The sequence below is a fragment of the Dendrobates tinctorius genome, unplaced genomic scaffold (assembly GCF_039654945.1).
Source record: "Dendrobates tinctorius isolate UK_male_01 unplaced genomic scaffold, ASM3965494v1 ptg000028l, whole genome shotgun sequence".
Taxonomy (NCBI): Eukaryota; Metazoa; Chordata; class Amphibia; order Anura; family Dendrobatidae; genus Dendrobates; species Dendrobates tinctorius.
In genome coordinates, this window is record NW_027361696.1 from 72,049,221 (window position 1) to 72,069,407 (window position 20,187).

General features: G+C 47.9%; 1 protein-coding gene across 3 annotated transcripts in view; it reads right to left on the reverse strand.

Moving 5' to 3' along the window:
• The window catches only part of LOC141085541 (AP-2 complex subunit alpha-1), a 77,652-nt gene that overhangs the window by 24,464 nt on the left and 33,001 nt on the right, over positions 1-20,187 (reverse strand). For all 3 annotated transcript variants that reach the window (XM_073570980.1, XM_073570979.1, XM_073570981.1), the window contains 5 exons: positions 18,036-18,204; positions 8,220-8,357; positions 7,749-7,931; positions 7,502-7,599; positions 6,577-6,808 (listed from right to left, as the gene is read on the reverse strand). In XM_073570980.1, the coding sequence (XP_073427081.1) occupies positions 6,577-6,808; positions 7,502-7,599; positions 7,749-7,931; positions 8,220-8,357; positions 18,036-18,204 (820 nt within the window). The remainder of the gene's footprint in view (positions 1-6,576; positions 6,809-7,501; positions 7,600-7,748; positions 7,932-8,219; positions 8,358-18,035; positions 18,205-20,187) is intronic.

Genomic DNA, 20,187 nt, shown 5'->3' on the forward strand with positions numbered 1-20,187 from the left:
GATTCCATTCGGAATCGCCGAACCGTGACGAACTGATTTAACAGTTTGAGATCCAGAATGGGACGCATCGAGCAGTCTTTCTTTGGAACCACAAAAAGGTTTGAATAGGATCCTCTGAACCTCTCGTGATGAGGACCCGGAATGATGACGCCGTCCCTTAAGAGAGCTTGAACAGCCCGAAGGAAGGCTCGTCTTTCCCTTGGGCGGAGAGGAAAGGAAAAAACAAGTTGGAGGGGGGAGGAAAACTATCTTGTATCCAGAGAACACCAGCTCCCTGACCCACTTGTCGTGGACGACCGCGATCCAGGTGTGGCTGAAGCAAAGTAGACAACCGCCTACTTTGTCGGCGTCCGCCGGATACCGCAACAAGTCATTGGGTAGATCTGAGACCTGGCTCCTTTGGAACCAGAAACCCTAGGTCTGGGTTTCCAAGGACGGTTAGGTCTGTACGAGACCTGGGAGCCTCTGTCCCCGTGCGAAGATGGACCTGATCCGGAATAGAAGGTAAAGGAAGACCAACCGGAGTTGTTGCGAAAGGAACGAAAGCGCACCGGCTGGGGGGGGGGGGGGGGGGGGGGTCGCGACGGTGAGGGCCGCGATGGGCTGAGAACTCCAGGGTGCACCGCCGCTGACTACATCAGCGCTACTCCCGGGGAACAGGACCCGACCCCATACCTCCACTCCAGCGTTCAGCGCTGTCCGGTCCTCTATGCAGGCTCTCATCCTCCAGGATGAAGCAGAGCTGGAGGAGTTCTTAAAGGGGCCACGCTCAATCAACCCTCCCTATGATAGGGGGATGGAGAGCTATGGGGCTGATTCAGGGCCATGTAAGCGCTGTCCCAGTCTTCTCCGTTACGTGCGCCTGCCCCGGACGGCAACTTCCATCAGGCATCATCGCCAAAGGTAGAGGAATCAGCCCCAAAAACGTCGCAGGAAAGGTACGTGAAGGGTTACTCCACGTGCTTGCCTGTTGTTGGTTCGGGGCAGAGCGGGCCGTAGAAAGGAACAGTCGTCCCCTTCACTCCGTTAATTAAAAAATAAAAATTTACAGAAAAATTCAAAAATAAATAAAAACGGTGGGGTCTGAAACCAGACCCAAGTGCCTCCTACAGACACTAAGCAAGAACTGGAGATATCTCATCCAGCTGCAGGGTGTATACTGCAGGGGAGGAGTTAACTTTTTTTCTGATTTGCTTAGTGTCCTCCTAGTGGCAGCTGCATAACACCCACTGTGTGTCCCCAATGAGGCGCAGGAGAAATCCCTATTTCTCCTACGCCTTATTGGGGACACAGGACCATGGGACGTCCTAAAGCAGTCCCTGGGTGGGGAGCATACAACTGCTAATATCCCATGTACCACTGCTTAACGCTGTGGTTCTGCCGATTGCAGAATGCTTCTGCAAAGAGCTGCATCCGCAGAGGCCTGAGAATGAATTTGGTAATATTTTATAAAAGTATGCAGACCTGTTCTGCCGATGCCTGGTGCTGAATGGCCCAAGAGAAGCCCACTGATCGGGTAGAATGCGCCTTAATCCCTGCTGGAATAGGTGTGCCCCTGACACGGTAGGATTCCTGAATAGCCAAGCGAATCCACCTGGCTTTTGAAGCGGCTAGACCCTTCCTTTGCCCCTGTGGAAGTACGAACAGGGCATCTGACTTGCGGAAGGGAGCCGTCCGCGAGATGTACCGTCTAAGAGCCCTAACAACATCCAGGGTGTGGAGGGCCTTCTCAATGTGATGGACTGGTGCTGGACAGAAGGAAGGCAAAACAATTTCCTCATTGAGATGAACGGAAGACACGACTTTGGGCAGGAAAGACTGGGACGTCCTCAGAACTGCCTTGTCTGGATGAAAATTCAGGAACGGAGGACGGCAGGACATGGCCGCTAATTCCGAAAATCGTCTGACTGATGTAATTGCCACTAAAAATCCCACCTTCCAAGAAAGAACAGTTAGGCTGGGTTCACACGTAGCGGAACTCTCGCGGAAATTACCGCGAGAATTCCGGAATTCCATTCCGCGGGAAAAATTGCATTTTAAATTCCTGCGATTTTCCCGCAGAAAAACTAGCATTTTGCAAGCGTAATTAGCTTGCAGAATTGCTAGCGTTTTCCAAGCGATCTGTAGCACCGCTTGGAGAACCGATTGACAGGTTGGTCACACTCGTCAAACAGTGTTTGACGAGTGTGACCAACTTTTTACTATTGAGGCCGCCTATGCGGCATCAATAGTAGAAGATAGAATGTAAATAATAAAAAAAACATTGTTATTCTCACCTTCCGACATCCCGCGCAGCCTTCCCGCCTCTCTCCACGCTCCCGGTCCCAGTAATCCTTTGCGACAATTACCGCGATGACGTCCGTTCTCGCGGGATCTCGACGTCGCGCGAATGACCGCGAGACTTCGCGATCCCGCGAGATCGGACGTCATCGCTCGCAAAGGCTTACTGGGACCGGGAGCGTGGAGAGAGGCGGGAAGGCTGCTCGGGACGTCGGAAGGGGAGAACAACAATATTTTTTATTTTAAATTCTATTTTTTACAGGGATATGGTACCCAAAGCCCAGAGGACAGTCTCCTCTCCTCCGGACCGTGGGTACCATCCGCAAATATTCTGCTTACTTTTCGCATGGTGTGCACAGCCACATGCGGAAAGTAAGCAGAACAATGCATTCCTATGGGCGCGGGATCGCCGCGATTCCGCGAAATTAATGAGCATGCTGCGTTTTTTACCGCGAAGCAATTCCGCCGCGGTAAAAACCGCAGCATTATCACAGCATTGCTGAATCCCATAGGAATGAATGGGATGCTTATTTTTCGCGGCAAAATAGCGCGGTTAAAACCGCCGTGGAAACGCGAAAAAAAGCCACGTGTTACTCAACCTTAGTGGCACGTCCTGCAGTGGTTCGAAAGGAGCTTCCTGTAAGGCTCCGAGAACCAAGTTAAGGTCCCATAATTCCAATGGCCTTCTATAGGAAGGCGCCACATGGGAAACTCCCTGAATGAACGTTTTCAGCTGCAATTTGGTGGCAATTTTGCGTTGGAATAGAACTGACAAAGCTGAAATTTGGCCTTTGAGCGAGCTAAGCGTGAGGCCTGACTCTACTCCGGATTGTAGGAATTCCAATATGGAAGGAATGGATAACACCAGAGGGGATCGACCATGGTCCTTGCACCACGAGAAAAAGATCTTCCAGGTGCGGTGATATATACGCATGGACACGGGCTTCCTAGCACTAATCATGGTGGAGATCACCTCGTGAGAGAAACCAGCTTGTGCTAAAATCCGGGATTCGACGGCCACGCCGCCAAAAACAGGGTCCCGGAGTTCTGGTGGTAAATCGGGCCCCGTGAGTAGATCCATGCGATCTGGAAGTCGCCGGGGAACATCAGCGATAAGCTGGACTAGTTCTGCATACCATGCCAGGCGCGGCCAATCTGGCACGACTATGATCACTGGTACCCCCTCTGTTCTGATTTTCTTGATGACCCTTGGAAGCAAGGGAAGAGGGGGAAAAATGTACGGGAGTCGAAACCGGTGCCACGGCAGAACTAGGGCGTCTGCTCCATAGTCTTGAGGCTATGAGATCCACATCCGGAGTCCCCCAGCGATGGCAAATCTGCTGTAAAAATTCCAGATGGAGAGAACACTCTCCTGACGCAAGGCCCTGGCGACTGAGAAAATCCGCCACCCAATTTTCTACCCCCGGAATGTGAATTGCTGAAATGGGCGAATGGTTGGTCTCAGCCCAATGGATGATGTGACTCACTTCATGCATGGCCACCCTGCTCCGAGTACCCCGACGGTTGATATACGCCACAGCCGTGGCGTTGTCGGATTGGATCCTGATGGGATGACCTGCGAGGAGATGGTGGAAACTCAGTAGGGCTAGTCTGATCACTAGTATCTCCAAGATGTTGATGGGGAGATGTGACTCTCGAATTGACTAACGACCCTGTGTTTGTGTGGTGGCGAAAAACCGCACCCCAGCCAAGAAGACTTGCGTCGGTGGTCACCACCAACCATCGTACTGGGAGAAAGGACTTCCCTTGATTCAGGGAGGATTTCAGTGTCCACCACTTGAGGGATTGTCTGACCCGCAGGGACAGAAGGAACCGACGGTCCAGGGAGAACGGGTTGGCCTAGGTTTCCAAGAGCGGTTAGGTCTGTATGAGACCTGGGAACCTCTGTCGGCTGTTTATTCTGAAATCGCCGTACAGGCCTTTGTTGGGGAAGGAATTTACTCTTCCCCTCGGTAGTGTCAGAAATGAGTTGATCCAGTTTCTCTCCAAATAGACGACCAGTTTGATAAGGCAGAGAAGTCAACAATCTTTTGGAAGTGGAATCCGCCCGCCAGTCGCGGAGCCATAGGGCCCTTCTAATGGAGACTGCATTTGCGGCTGCCTGTGCAGCGCAATTGGCAGCATCTAAAGAAGCGTCCACTACAAAGTCTCCTGCGTGAACTATCTGACTGGCGATGCTGGCTGCCTCCGGAGGAAGGTTGCCATCCTGGATGGCAGTAACTAACACCTCTGCCCAGGCGGCCATAGCCTTAGCCACCCAAGTTGCCGCGAAAGATGGAAAGAGTGCCGCTCCTGAAGCTTCAAAAAACTGAGCGAGCAAGATAGTCAATCTGACGATCAGAGGGGTTTTTGACTGAAGAACCTTCAGAAACAGATAGGAGAGTTTTGGAAGCAAGACGTGATATAGGAGGATCCACAGAAGGGGACTGTAACCAATCCTTCATTAGTTCTGGAGCAAAAGGGTATTTAGCCTCAATAGGCTTTTGACCTGAAAACCGTTTATGTGGCCGGTCCCTGTGTCTCTGGACAATGCCCTTAAAGTCTGGATGGCTGGCAAATACCCTGCGCACACGTTTAGTCTTTTTAAAAGATAAAACGTGTTCGGGGGAAGGAATATTGTCCTCGTCCAACTTCAGAATCCTGTTGACTGACTCTATAAGAGATTCAAGCGATTCTTGGTCATTTGGGGGATTCTGGGGTACTGACATGTCAGACTCGTATTCAGTCATGTTCGCTGCGAACATTGAGTGAGGGAGAGCAAGAGACAGCTCGCAGATGCTGAAGCGAGAGCGTGACTGGGGGACGCGTCATGGATCCGCTTTCTAGAGACCTGACCATCCCTTGCACGAGTATGGCCCCTGCTGGTGGACGGTTCCCGGCCGTCGCCAGAGCCCTCCTCAGTCGGCGAAGGCACGTTTTGACTTCAAGAGGAGTCCCGGAGGAAGTCTATACTCTTGGTCAGTGACTCCACAGGCTGTGAAAGGGACGCAGCCCACTCAGGGAGACTAAATACAGAGGGCCCGGTGGCAGCGGTGGCGGATGGTGTTTGAGCGCAAGACGGGTCACAATCTGTGCATAACGGATTAGTTTGGGCACTGAGCATGGCAGTCTTGCAAGTGGCACAAGAGGTAAAGAACGCAGTGTGCTTCTTAGTAGCCCTTTTGGCTTCCTTGGATTGAGACATAATGCCCCCGAAAGGGTTACAGGCAGAGCCTGGGCTGGAGGTGAAGGGAATGTGCAGAAAAGGGGTTAAGCTTTCTTCTGAGGGCAGATGCAGCTTACCCACGGTCCTGATGCTGTGCCCCCAGGAGGAATAGCGGTGGCCCTGCAGCGTCGCTAGGTGGTGTCAGTCAGTGTGTGCCCCCCCCCCCCCCCCCCGCAGCCGTCACAGAGCTGACTGAGGTAAAAAGCATTGCCCCCGAGACTAACAGGGCGCTTCTCGTTCAGAACGAGAAGCGCCAAGGACGTGGGCGGCGCTATGTGAATTGTGGCCTAATCCGGCCGAAAAGCCGGGGACTAAATTTCTGGACCTTCCAGCGCTAAGCGCCGGATGAAAGAGAAAAAAAAAAAAAAAAAAGGGGGGACGCGACGGGGCGCCGCTGACACTAAGTCAGCGCTTCTCCCAGGGACCAGGACCCGACCCCATACCTCCAATCCGGTGCTCACACAGTCCGCGCTGTCCGGGACCCGGCTGCAGATCTCATCCTCCCAGGCGATGCAGCAGAGCTGAGCTGGAGTTCTTAAAGGGGTAAGCCTCAATCGATCCTCCCTATGGGCAGGGGGATGGAGAGGCCATGGAGCTAATTCAGGCCATCAGAAGCGCTCCTCAGTTCTCCGTGCACTCCGTGTGCTTGCCCTTTTATCCGTGTGGGGAGATCGGGACCGTGAAGGAACCGTCGCCCTGAAGCATCAGGTATGCCCAGTCATCTCAGGAGAGGGTACGGGGAGATATACAAAGCGTTCTCGCCCGTTGCTGGTTTGGGGGAGAGCGGACCCTTGAAAGGAACCGTCGCCCCCTTCAATCTGTTAATTAAAAAAATAAAAATTTACAGTAAAACTCAAAAACAGAAACGGTGGGGTCTGAAGCCAGACCCAAGTGCCTCGGGGAGGAGTTAACTTTTTCTGTGTTCACTTAGTGTCCTCCTAGTGGCAAGCAGCATAACACCCACGGTCCTGTGTCCCCCAATGAGGCGTAGGAGAAATTGAGAATTGCAATAAATCACCATAAGACATATAATTATGAGACACTGCAGTGTTCATTAACTCCCTCCTTACCAGGACATCCGTGCTTGCAATGGAGCTGAGCTTCAGGTACTCTACTGCCCTCTGCTGGAGCTCAACATCTGCGTTTCGGATTTGACTATCAGAGCGCAGCACGTCTTGAATCGTGGGTTTGGTTTCCGGGAAGAGGTTGATGAATTTAATGTAGGTGGAGAGTAGAAGGGCTCTTGTCGACACGCTGCACAGGTGAAACTTGGAGTGCAAGAGGTTAAACTGCACCAAAGGACTAGGTAGGGGAAATACAAGCAAGGTAATAATAATACCACCACTAACACTTATACCACCACTAACACTTATACCACCACTAACACTTATACCACCACTAACACTTATACCACCACTAACACTTATACCACCACTAACACTTATACCACCACTAACACTTATACCACCACTAACACTTATACCACCACTAACACTTATACCACCACTAACACTTATACCACCACTAACACTTATACCACCACTAACACACTGTACATACATACACATATATATCTCTCTAATCAAAGACTGGAACTGCTAACACTATATACCTAGTAAATTAGCAGATCACACATCACTACGGGAGAAATTAGGGTTCAAACCCTAACATCATCACTGCCACCAGTACATAGGAGAAGCTCCATGTAAAGGGGTTGTCCAGTACTTTTACAGGTCATCAATATCAGATTGTTGAGTGTGCGACACCTGGGACCCCCACCGATCAGCTCTGGCACGTGCATAGTAGCCAAAGCCAGGTACATGGCTGCGTTTTCTTTTCAGCATGGTGACTGTCATATCAGCTTGCACAATCTGTCCACATAATACGTCACCGGACCATATATCTGATTGTCTCTTGACTTGTGGCTTTATAGTTCTTTAAAAGGGAATGTTGCGACCTCTATTGAGACTGGAATATTTAGGACAAAATTATTACCTTGACCTAGGATCTCCAGCGATGAGGTTTCCGAATTCTCCAAGGATGTAGCCCCCGACTTTAACCATGTTTTCATGACACGCTGGGGCCTGTAGAGCCTGAAAATTTAGAAATCAGATACTTGATACACAACTCATTTTATAAACGAGAAAAAAAATAAAAATGAAAGCAAAATGAAGAGTTTTCTATGCACTTCACCTAATCTAAAAATCAGATTATATTCCCTATAAAAAAAAAAAAATCTTACCTCGAACACAGTTTTGGCAGCATAGCCCTGCACATCATCCCGGTTTATGACAATCTGGATGACGCGGTACCAGACCTCTTCGCTGACATAATCCCCGGCAATACGGATCAGGTTCAGAATAGTATCCACGTACCAGCTGTAATCCACGGCATATTTCTCAGCCAGGATGGCGACTTTTAACACCTAAATTTGGAGAAAGTGAACAACTTTATGCAGAGCAAAAGGCAACACATTTAGTAACATGATACAAAACGCATGTGGTCCCACATTCTGCATCATCCTTCCTTTAGCGATGCAAGAATCCATTTATGACCAGAACGGTCCAATGATAGAAAATCCTCAAGCAATCTTCAAAAGCAGCGGGAACATCTATAAAAAAAACTGGCTAAATAGCACAAGTTTCCCATTGACTCTCAAAGGAAATATTGTACACTGAATGTTAACCCCAAAACAAAGAAAAATGCCACTTACAATTTCCTCCCGGATTGAATAATCTGCAGTTTCCAGGTAGCTCAGCATTTCAGACACGATCTGCTTAGCGTTTGTACGGTCACACATTGCATACAGGAGATCTGCGGCTCGCTGCCTAACGCTGACGTCTCTCTCCGTCTGTAAACAGTAAGCGGCACACATAGATGGTGCTTAATTTGGTTTATGATATAATATATAATAGAATTTTTAATACACGAATAAAAAAAAAATAATTATATATATATATATATATATATATATATATATATATATATATACACACACACAGAATATATATATATATATATATATATATATATATATATATATATATATATATATATATATATATACACACACACATATATACATACATACACACACACATACCGTATTTTCTGCTTTGTAAGACGCACTTTTTTTCCCCAAAATTTGGGGGGAAAACAGGGGTGCGTCTTACTAAGAAGACATGCCTTACCTAGGCTGTGATCGGGGGCGTCCGGCGGTTGCTGGCCGCTGCTGCGGGTGTGTCCGATGCCGCGTTGTGTGCCCGTCGATGCCCGGGGCTCTGCCAACATTGTGCGACAGGCCAGAGCCCCGGCATTTCCTCGGTTCCCTGTGTGCCGGTAAAAAGATGGCCACCGGCGCGTGCGCAGATGAGATCTCGGGACCCAGTTCTCGAGAGATGAGATTTGAAATCTCATCTCTCGAGAGCTGGGTCCCGAGATCCCATCTGCGCACGCGCCGGCGGCCATTTTCCCTGGGTTCCCTGTGTGCGCGCGGTGGTGCCTGCAAAAAAATGGCCGCCGCGCGTGCGCAGATGGGATCTCGGCACCCAGCTCTCGAGAGATGAGATTTCAGATCTCATCTCTCGAGAACTGGGTCCCGAGATCCCATCTGCGCACGCGCCGGCGGCCATTTTTTTTTTTACCGGCACTTCAGCGCACATATACAGGGAACTGAGGAAATGCTGGGGCTCTGGTCTGTCGAACAATGTCGGCAGAGCCCCGGGCATCGATGGGCACACAACGCCGCACCGGAGGCACCCGCAGCACCGGCCTCCAACCGCCGGACAAGTGGAGAAACCTGACACCAGGACAAGACTCTGCAGCAGCAACGGCACACATCGGAGCCCCCCCTCATCCCTGAATGCGGCCTGCAGCATCACTCCACGCCTGCCTCCTCCAGCAGCGAGCCTGGGACCCCGCTACACCGCAGCCACCAACCCTGGTAAGCAATAAGATGCAAGGATTATAAGAGGCACCACCATTTTATTAAAAAATATTTTTTTCTTATTTTTCTCCTCAAAAATTGTGGTGCGTCTTATAATCCGGAGCGTCTTATAAAGCGAAAAATACGGTGTGTGTATGTATGTGTATGTATATATATATATATTATATTTATATATATATATATATATATATATATATATATATATATATACACACACATATACATAGACACATATATACATAGACACATATATACATAGACACATATATACATAGACACATATATACATAGACACATATATACATAGACACATATATACATAGACACATATATACATAGACACATATATACATAGACACATATATACATAGACACATATATACATAGACACATATATACATAGACACATATATACACATATATACATATACACATATATACATATACACATATATACATATACACACACACTGTATATATATATATATTTTATATAAAATAGAATTCTGCATTTACCGTAAAATCCCTCTCAGTGAATACACAGCACGGCACCATGGGATGTCCTGAAGTCCCAACGTTAAAAACACGTTGTGGAACGTCTCCAAGGGGAGAACATTAAAAGCATCCAGAATAAGGTTTACGTCTCAAGGTTCCACAAGGTGTAGGGGAAAAGAAGAAAAAACAAAAAACAAAAGAGAAAGGCAGAGGGAACCACACCTTGAAGGAAGGTCTTAACCTGTCTTCAGAAAGTCAAAGTCCACTTGAAGAGGATTTTAAAGAAATCTGTCCCTTGAGGGAAGTAAGTCTGAGCCGAAGATCAAGCTTGGTCCGGAAAAAGAAGAAGATCCTATTTGCTGAGTGATTCAAAAGATGGAGGTTCTGCATCTCTCACCAACAGAGAGAGGTAGTATTACTGGGTACGATGATAGATATTAGCCAAATGAAAATTGGGAACTTTGACCATTCATCGAAGACCTCAACAGCCTCTTTATTAGACATAGCTGAGGTACTGAGTAGTGTAATAGAAGCCCTAAAGACAGTCGGGACAAAGAGAATGTCAAGTAGCTCCACCCTAACATACCTAAGATTGCAGGGCAAAAGGTTGTAATGTCTTCTCACAAAGTGATCATAACATCCACCATGAGGACCCAAGGGTCCTGGTTTCGCTCGTCTACACTTTGGTTGAACAACCCTAGAGAAACTAAGACCAGGGGGAGAGATACAGGAAGATGGCTCCAAGTTCCAGGAGGCTGATCTAGAGCGACTTTTCTCTAGACCAGAAGCCTTGGATGATGTGGGAGGAATATTACACTTCCTAGCCCGAGAGACTGGAAGCTTATCAGCACTAGCCAATTAAAGAGGAAAAATTCTTCCCCTGAGGAGGGCAGAAGAGGACAATATCACTGGAGCTCCAGCAAGACCAAAAAAGGGAGGCAGATGGGAAAATGCAAAGAGAGCGCCAACTTGTTCCAAAGGGACAGAGACAGTTTGTGAAACTGAGTGCAAGGGACAGCCTCGAAACAGATCATCATGTCCAGAGCCCTCATGCGGAAGGAACATGGGACATTTGTATGAAGCAGAGATACTCTTGATTGTACGTCAGGAAGTAATATAACTTGGCCTACCCGGTTGGTGTACAGACCTGCGAACGAGGCAATGTTCAGGATCCATCCAAAGTGATCCAGGGAGTCTAGGGTTATGTGAAGGCTGGACGAGTTGTCCCTCCTTGGTTGGGGCCTTCACTAAGGGATCATCTAAATCGAGGATAACCACTAACTCCCCGACGTGGAGAAGGGCCATGAGAGGCGAAGCCCGTCAAGAAGTGGTCAACCCAATTGGAAGAGCTACACACTGGAAATGAGGATGAAAAACCACAGTAACGTGAAGGAATTCTGATGGGACTTGGCGATGGAGAATGTCAACGGATGACATAAGTAAACCTTGTTCTAGGTTGCACCAGCAAAAAAAACCAAAAAAAAAACGGCAGTGATTTCATGCAAAATCCAGTCCAGTTGCATGATATTCAGAATGGGTCTTACAGAGCTGTCCTTCTTGGGGGCCAAGAGAAGGTTGTAACAGAACCCAAACAGATGCAAATGGCTTGAAAGAAAGACATATGGGGCGGGCCTTGAATCAAACGAAAAAAAAAAAAACCTGCCTTGATGTAGAGATGAAAATTTGATTTATCACCACATCTGTGACAGTCTAAATAAAATAAAAAAGGGGAGAGGCAAATGTCAGCAGCTGCTCTCCCTACTGTTAAAAAGTTGATAGTATCAAAACATTCTTTTATATCATTTTTTAACTACTAAATATTTTTAAGATTTAAAAACTGGAAGACTTTGCTTTTTGCCAATTGTTAAAAAAATTTGATGACAGTCCCTTCAAAAGGGTATTCCCATCTCCAACATCCTATCCCAATATGGAGTAGGTGTAATAATATTATTTGCACATACCTCCAATTAGAAATGTAGTATAGTTCTTCTGATTCACTAAGTCACTTACCCCATATGCAGAGCATTGCAGTAGCTTAGGTATTCATGGCTACGTCCACTAACTGACTCAATATGAGTAGTCGTAGCCATGGATACCTAAGCTACTGCAATGTCCTATAGATGGGGTAAGTGACATAGCGAATCAGAAGAACTATATATTTTCTAATTGGGGTTTTTTGCTAATATTGCAGCTGCTACTACTACTTATTGTGATAGGATCTTGGAAACGGGAGTACCCTTTAAGTCTTGAATACATGATAAATCTTTACATGAAGTTTACAAAAACAGGATTTTTAGTTGCTTACCGTAAAATCTGTTTCTCTGAGCCTTCATTGGGGGACACAGAAACCATGGGGGTGTATGCTGCTGCCACTAGGAGGCTGACACTATGCAGAAAAAAAGTTAGCTCCTCCTCCGCAGTGTACACCCCTCCGACAGGAAGTAGGATGTTCAGTTAGTAAGAAAGCAGTAGGAGAAGCAATCTGTGAACTAGACAGAAACCACAGAAAACAAACTCAAACTGTAACACTATAATACAGTAAAAGGCTGTTCAACTTGGGAGGGTGCTGTGTCCCCCAATGAAGGCTCAGAGAAACAGATTTTACGGTAAGCAACTAAAAATCCTGTTTTCTCTATCGCCTTATTGGGGGACACAGAAACCATGGGACGTCCCAAAGCAGTCCCCAAGGGGAGGGAACAGCAGACAACTCCCATCAGGACGAGGGACTCGCCATCGTCCCTTGCCAGGTCAACCTGCAAGATCTTTTTAAGCTCGGCATGGGCTCTGGAAAGCCTCGTGGACCTATGGAGGACATATCCTCTGTGGAGGTGTCGGGCAAAGACCGAAAGAGCACCGCCAGGAGGACAAACACTGCCCGGGCAGGGTGTGTCGTATTCAGGGGAACACAGTCTTTCCTGACCAGGTGATCTCACCATGCCAACCGGATTCAGCGATCAGCCGCTGACCAGGAGGTCGGAAGACCTCTACGCTTCAAGTCCAAACCTGATAAGAACCGTTGCTCTGGCTAGATAGCCTGATGAGAGAGCGTCATGAAGGGTACGTCCGAGGACACTGAATCATTGATCCACCAGAAGCGCACCACAGCTGCTACAAACTCTCCGAGACCTCAGGAGTAGTTGAAAGTCTGAAAGGGAAGGCTACCAAATGAACAAGAAGATAATGCACCTGTCTGTTTTGAAAAACAAACAAAACCGAAATTTCCGAAGTTCTGAATAAATCAGGACCTGGATAAAGGTTTCATGGAGCAAAGTAAAAATCTTGCGTTTCTCAGAAGGCGAATGCTGAACGCAGAAGTATTTTCCTGACCAAAAAACAAGGATGGACTCAATCCTAGATCCTCAGCGAGCCATGTTGAGGAAATGCACTGCAGAACAACGAGGTGAGCCCGAGGAAAGGGGACAGCTCACCCTTCTGGAGGCCTACTTAAACATTTGGTCTGGAGGAGCCAAACCGAAGGAACGGCAAGTTGGCGAGGGACATCTTTAGGGATAATTTCGTTTGTGAAACCGTAAGCCATAAAAGGACCCTTAGATGGGAACGAGTCTGATGGACTCGAAAGTGTAAAACCATGTCCTCAATGCAAGAAAAAAGGTTTTTGGACAGAGAGAACGGTCAATTCTTCCAACCGGTCTCCAGAGAGAATGCTCTGATGAGCAAACTCGGCCACTCGAATATAGAACTTTGCAACCCGGTGGAGACGGGGCTAGGATAAGATATAGCGGCGGGTGCTTCCAAGGTTGAGCATGGCAACTGCTGTGTGAGCTTGCCGTTGGTATCCCTGAGGGATGCCCGTCTAGGGGAGGAAGACCCGTAGTGGAGGTAACTGGAACCGGAGGGCTTGTAGTCACAGACATAGTGAACTCTGCGAAACTCTCCGGAGTGAAAAGATGTATAGAGGAGCCCCTTTGTTTAGAAACGGCTGAAGTCAGTTCTGCAGGCTGAGATCAAAAGAAAAAAAATGAACAGTCTAGCAAGGAAAGTCCCTGAAAAAATATGTCAACTGCAAAGAAAGCTTGCTCTAGGTAGATCACTTATACACTAGAAGACAACTAGGCTGATGAAAGGAAGATGAATCCGTCTGACGATGTAAATGACCAAATCCATGCTTGGTCCTCTGGAACCGGGAAGGAATTGCAAGGAAAACACGCACCAGAGAATAACAGTGAAAGGATACGGTTCCAGCGGAAGGGAGAAACTTGTTATCACTAGATTCTCCATTAGATCCCGGACTGGATCAGGTTTCTACCCTGGTTGATGCTTGCGCAGAGTCAGATCCCCTTCCTGTCTGAGGTGGGATACTTGTTCCCGTCACGGTTGGAAGTCCCATCTCTGAGCTGCTGTAGGCTTTATCCGGGTGTCTGTAAAAAAGGATAGGTAAGTATCGACAATAAGGGGCTCAAATATTGTGGTAGCTCAAGGCCCTCAGTATATACCAGAACCTAAAAGGTACTATTGGCCAATCATTAATAAGTATAACACACCAGGCAGTAAAGATGGCCTGCGGATAGTACTGTAAACCGACCAATTGAGTAGTTAGGAAAAGAATAATCAGAACGTGTGGACAAAACTCCTGCGGAGCAATTCACACTTAGGGTCCAAAGCATGCCGCAGTAAACTGCGACGATCCGTAGCGGACACAAGAGTGTCTAACCTACCTGAAGGTGGAGTATCTACTTATGCTGCTGCCGAGATCCGCTCCGCCTGTACGCGGTAGGGCCTAAATTTTAACTAACAACAACCCACAGATGTTATACGCTATGGAATATGTAGATGACAGGAGTCCTTGACTCACCTGAAAGCGGTCTGTACCGCAGCTGCAGTCCACCAGAAGTAATACATACCCGTCACCTTCCCCTGAGTGGCGATTAGACGGGAGCTTAGGCAGAAGTTGTAAAAGACCCTGAGGGGCGCGAGATAAGGCGCCTTTGACTCACCTGACAATGGGACAGAAGAGCCGGACCGGTGTATCCGATCAACCTCGGGTATGGTTGAGTTACCGGAAAGACGGCAAGTATCGAACAAACACGTCTGGAAGAGGTGTATGCACGTGCTCGATAGGAACCGAACACTGCTGCAATGGGACGCGAAGAAGCTGAAGGCTGGAGCGTCTGACTTACCTGAATATGGTACAGACCACCAGTACCACTGCAGCGGTCAGCGAAGCCACGTCTCCCCTGAAGCACAGCACTTTCGACCACTGTACCTGGTGCGTCTGAAGCCTTGGTAGCGGATAGCACCCAGCTGTAATCTGCCCCTATTATCTTGAGAGAGAACCCGAACAAGGGTATAGGAAAGAGCCAATTTTTGTTGCGTGAAGGTCTGAATACCTGACCACATTAGGCAGAATCACAGCCTCTGGGATGCGGTCTAGGCCTGAATACCTGACGACATTAGGCAGAATAACAGCCTCTGGGATGCGGTCTAGGCCTGAATACCTGACGACATTAGGCAGAATAACAGCCCCTGGGATGCGGTCTAGGCCTGAATACCTGACGACATTAGGTAGAATAACAGCCTCTGGGATGCGTTCTAGGCCTGAATACCTGACGACATTAGGCAGAATAACAGTAATACGTGTAGTGTGCTGCACCACGAAGACTGTCCTGAGGTATAACTTGACCAGTCCGTTCTTTTGACTGTAGAACAGTAGGCCTAGAATCAGAGGGAGACTAAACTACTCTCTGTTGTGCGCCTTGGTCGCAACCTCTGGATCTGCTGGTTGTGGTCAGCATCTTACTACACTGACGCACAGCAGACAATTGCAGGGTAACACGGACTTGTATGAAGCTGAAAGTCCGGCCCAAACAGCAGACGTGAAGGGGTAGAGGCAGGCCTTTATACTGCTTAGAGCAGAGCAAAGTCAACGTCCGGAGGGCAGGAAAATGAAGGACTAATGCCTGGGTGCAGGGGATATGGACGCAGTTATGCCGGGGCACCAGCATCCCTATGTGAGTCTGCCTATCATTCCAGTGAATGTACGGCTCTGGATTATTATTGAACCAGGATTGCACTGCTGTAGATTATTACCGGTTATAGGTAACTAATAAAACAGTGACTGAACGGCTTCAGAGCACTGTACGGTTTCATATTACCCTTACGTCTGTGGCTGTACAGCACCAGGGTACTATTACGTCAGTGACTATACGGCTCAGAGTACCATTTCCGTCAAACTGTGCGACTGCAGAGTACCATTGTGAGACTGCATGGCTGCAGAGCACTATTACGTCAGTGACTGTAACGCTCCCGAGTATCATTACATCAGTAACTGTTCGGCTGCAGAAAACCATTACGTGGCTGAATGGCTGCAGAGTACTACTACGTCTGTGCCTGTAACGCTCCTGAGTACCAATACGTCCGTAACTGTGCGGCTGCAAAGTACCAATACGAGACTGTATGGCTGCAGAATACTATTACGTCAGTGGCTGTAAAGCTCCCGAGTATCATTACATCAGTAACTGTTCGGCTGCAGAGAACCATTACGTGACTGATTGGCTGCAGAATACTATTACGTCTGTGCCTGTAACGCTCCTGAGTATCAATACGTCAGTAACTGTGCGGCTGCAAAGTACCATTATGTGACTGTATGGCTGCAGAGTAGTATTACGACTGCAGAGTACTATTACGCTGTAAGGCTCCGGAATATCATTACGTGAGTAACTGGGCACTGTAACGCTAGAGCCACTATTGATTGTACGGCCCGGGAGAACTTATTACGCCAATTACTGTTGTGCTCTAGAGGATCTAATACCCGAGGGACTATCACTATAACACATAGCAGAGGAGCCAATACCAAAGTAGGATAATCTGCCACATCTCTGGACCTGCCGATAGCGTGGGGCTGCTTAAATTATACTGTAAGGGACTTGCGGTGACAAGGCCGGCGCTGCCCGCAGGCAGAAATCATTATCGGTGCGCTCACCCCCATATGGCCGCACAGGGCCCCCAGCTACCCGCATTAGAAGAGGGGCGCTGTGCAGACCTCCACTCTGCACAGCCCGAGCGGGGGCGTATCTACCCGTGGACTCAGGGCGCAGGCAGGAATATGGCGGCGATGGGTCTTCTCTGTGCGCCGCAAGGGAGCCGGACATAGGGCGGAGTTTGCGCCGGGAGCTGAAGAGAAACAGGCTGGAAAAAAGCCCGCCGGGTACGAGAACGGGGGGGGCGGAGCTACCAAAGACTAGGCCGCAACTGAAGCCGGGGCCTAGATTAGACACAGGAGACCGCCGACGGGGGGGGGCGGCGCGGAGGCCCGAAAAACTAGAAAAACCTGGAGCTATCCCCTGGATCCTACCGGAAAGGTCAGGTGCGGGGGGAAGTGGCGGGGAATGAGCCCCGCGCTGAGGAGAGTAGGCTGCTGCCCACCGTCACCTATTCTGTTGAATAGGGTACGAGCTGGGGGAAGCCTGAAGAGATCTGCCAGCAGTAGATGAGCTCTTCACATGTGCGGCAGGAGAGTGGCCAGATGAGGGGAGGACTAGGCCCGATTAAGCCGGCCAAGACTAAAAGGGGTTTCCTCTTCTTTATTTTATCTTCTTATGCGAAGTTCTTTCCTAGGAAAAAATGGTACCTTTTCTCCCTGTGGTGTCCAACGTCCGGAAAAAGGTTTCAGGACGTCACGTCTCATCCAACAAACAGGCTCTGGTGGGCGAGTAGGTGGGAGACGAAGGGCCAGGACCGGGTCTGCCTCACCTAAGCACGCTTCTGTGCTAGGGGTCTGGGTCCTGCCAGCTAGACGTAAGAGGATACGGGGTAGCAGTACACGCCGTACTCCTAGTCTCTTGTGGGAGTACAGATGTGACCTTTCACACTGTATCCCTCCTGTACCTGAAAAGGAACGACACACATTGAGGTAGATAAGGGTCTAATGAAAGACCCGTGTCCACCTCCTACTGACACTAAGCTAAACTGAACATCCTACTTCCTGTCGGAGGGGTGTACACTGCGGAGGAGCTAACTTTTTTTCTGCATATTGTCAGCCTCCTAGTGGCAGCAGCATACACCCCCATGGTTTCTGTGTCCCCCAATAAGGCGATAGAGAAATAATATTTTTAATAATTGCTCACTCACCTTCAGGGCATTAATGACCGTTTCGATGTGCGTCTTCACAGCTTCATGAGAAAATTCGGAGCTGGCCAGTGTGCACATGCTTTCTAAAGCTAAATAACGCAGATTGGTCTCTCGGTGTTGTAGGAATTGACCCAGTTGGTTGCAGGCTCGGACCAAAAGGTTGGGTTCGCTGAAAGGAGAACACAATAAACTGTTAAATTGCTAGGCGGGCAAAAACAAAGTGTACAAGAATGATATGAGTTGGGCAGGCGTCAAGTCTCTTTTTTAAAAAGGGAAAGTCAAACGTCACAAGAGAAACCAAGATTATGTGAAATGCTACAAGGAACAAGTGTATTATAACCCAAATTACAAAACAGTTGGGACGCCGAGTAAAGAGAAGAATGCTATGATTTGGAAATCTCTTATGGCCATATTTCATTCACAGCAGAACAGAGAACACAAATCAAAAGGTTAATATTGGACATTCTCCCATTCAATTTGAAAAAATTAACTCCTTTAGAAAGTATAAGCAGCAAAAAACCTCATAAAAGTGGTGCCTGGGCAGTGTCCACCATATTGTAGCACCTCTCTTTTTACAAAAGTCTGTAAACATCTGGGCAGTGAGGAGACAACTGTTGGAGTTTCAGGAGAGGAATGTTATCCTATTCTTGTCTGATGTAGGAGTCTCGCAGACCACATTCCAGGGTCAGGCTGGTTTAATGCGTCAAGTGTTTTCTATTGATGAAAGGTCCAGACTGCAGATGACCAGCTCATCACCCGAACTCTTCTTCTGTGAAGGCATATTGTTATGATGGATGCAGTGTATGGTGTAGCACTGGCTTGTTTGCTTGGAGCAGATGTTTTAAAACCTATATATAATGCTCAGCCTGATAGCACGTTTCATGTGTAAGCTGCCCATGTTATAGGTACTAATGCCTCCTGTATACCATCAGAGATCCAGAACTGTGTGCTGATAAGCTGGATTGGTCCCGCTCCTCGATGGCAAGCTGGATTGGTCCCGCTCCTCGATGGCAAGCTGGATGGTCCTGCTCCTCGATGGCAAGCTGGATTGGTCCCGCTCCTCGATGGCAAGCTGGATGGTCCCGCTCCTCGATAACCAGAGCTGTGGAGTCGGTAAGCCAAACCTCCGACTCTTCAATTTCCATGACTGACTCTGCAGCACTGCCTTAATACTGAGCATGTACATAAATTGCAGCACAGATTCATCTCAACTAAAAGCTTACATATCCTTACATCAGAAATAGAACAAAAATTTATAGTACATTTCAACTTTCCCATATTCTTATTAAAAACTTTACAGCATAACCTGCACTGCGCTACTGTATCCAATTTATTAAATATTTTAGGAGTCAGAGTCAGTCTATTTTATACCAACTACCACAATGGTCACAGACTCCGACTCCATAGCCCTGTCGATAAGCTGACTTCTTTTCATCTCAAAACTGTAACTTGCATTTGATGATCACACCAGGAACAGTGTTCACAGACAATGATTTCTGGAAGTATTCCTGAGCCAATGCAGTGATTTGCACAACTGAATCCTTCCCGTTTTTAAGGCAGGGCCTGTAGATCACAAGCATCAAACATCGACTATTGGCCTTGTCCCTCGTGCACGTGGATTTCTACAGAATCTCTGAAAATTTTGATATTATGTACTGTAGACGGTGAAATATTTGGTCTTTACAATATTACGTTGCACTTTTTCTTTATATTGTTCCGTAATAACTAGACGCAGACCTTTGCTTCTGAGAATCTAACATACCATATATACTCGAGTATAAGCCAAAGCACCTAATTTTGCCACGGAAAACTGGGTAAGTTTATTGACTCGAGTATAAGCCTGGTATGCATTGTCCCCTCATCCCAGTCCTGCTACGCGTGGCAAGCGCTGGGACAGAGATGCAGCGATGAAGAAACAGTGACGGAGGGTGAGTATTGATGTCTTCTGGAAGCTACCTTTCTGGTGTATGACTCATGTATAAGCCAAAGGGAGCTTTTTCAGCACAAAAAAAAATGTCCTGAAAATCTCGGCTTATACACGAGTATATACGGTACCTTTTTTATACAGTCATCACCCTCCAGCTGTTTCTCATTAATACCACTTTTCCAGCCTGTTAACCCTGTTCGAGCTTTTTTTGAGATGCGTTGCTGC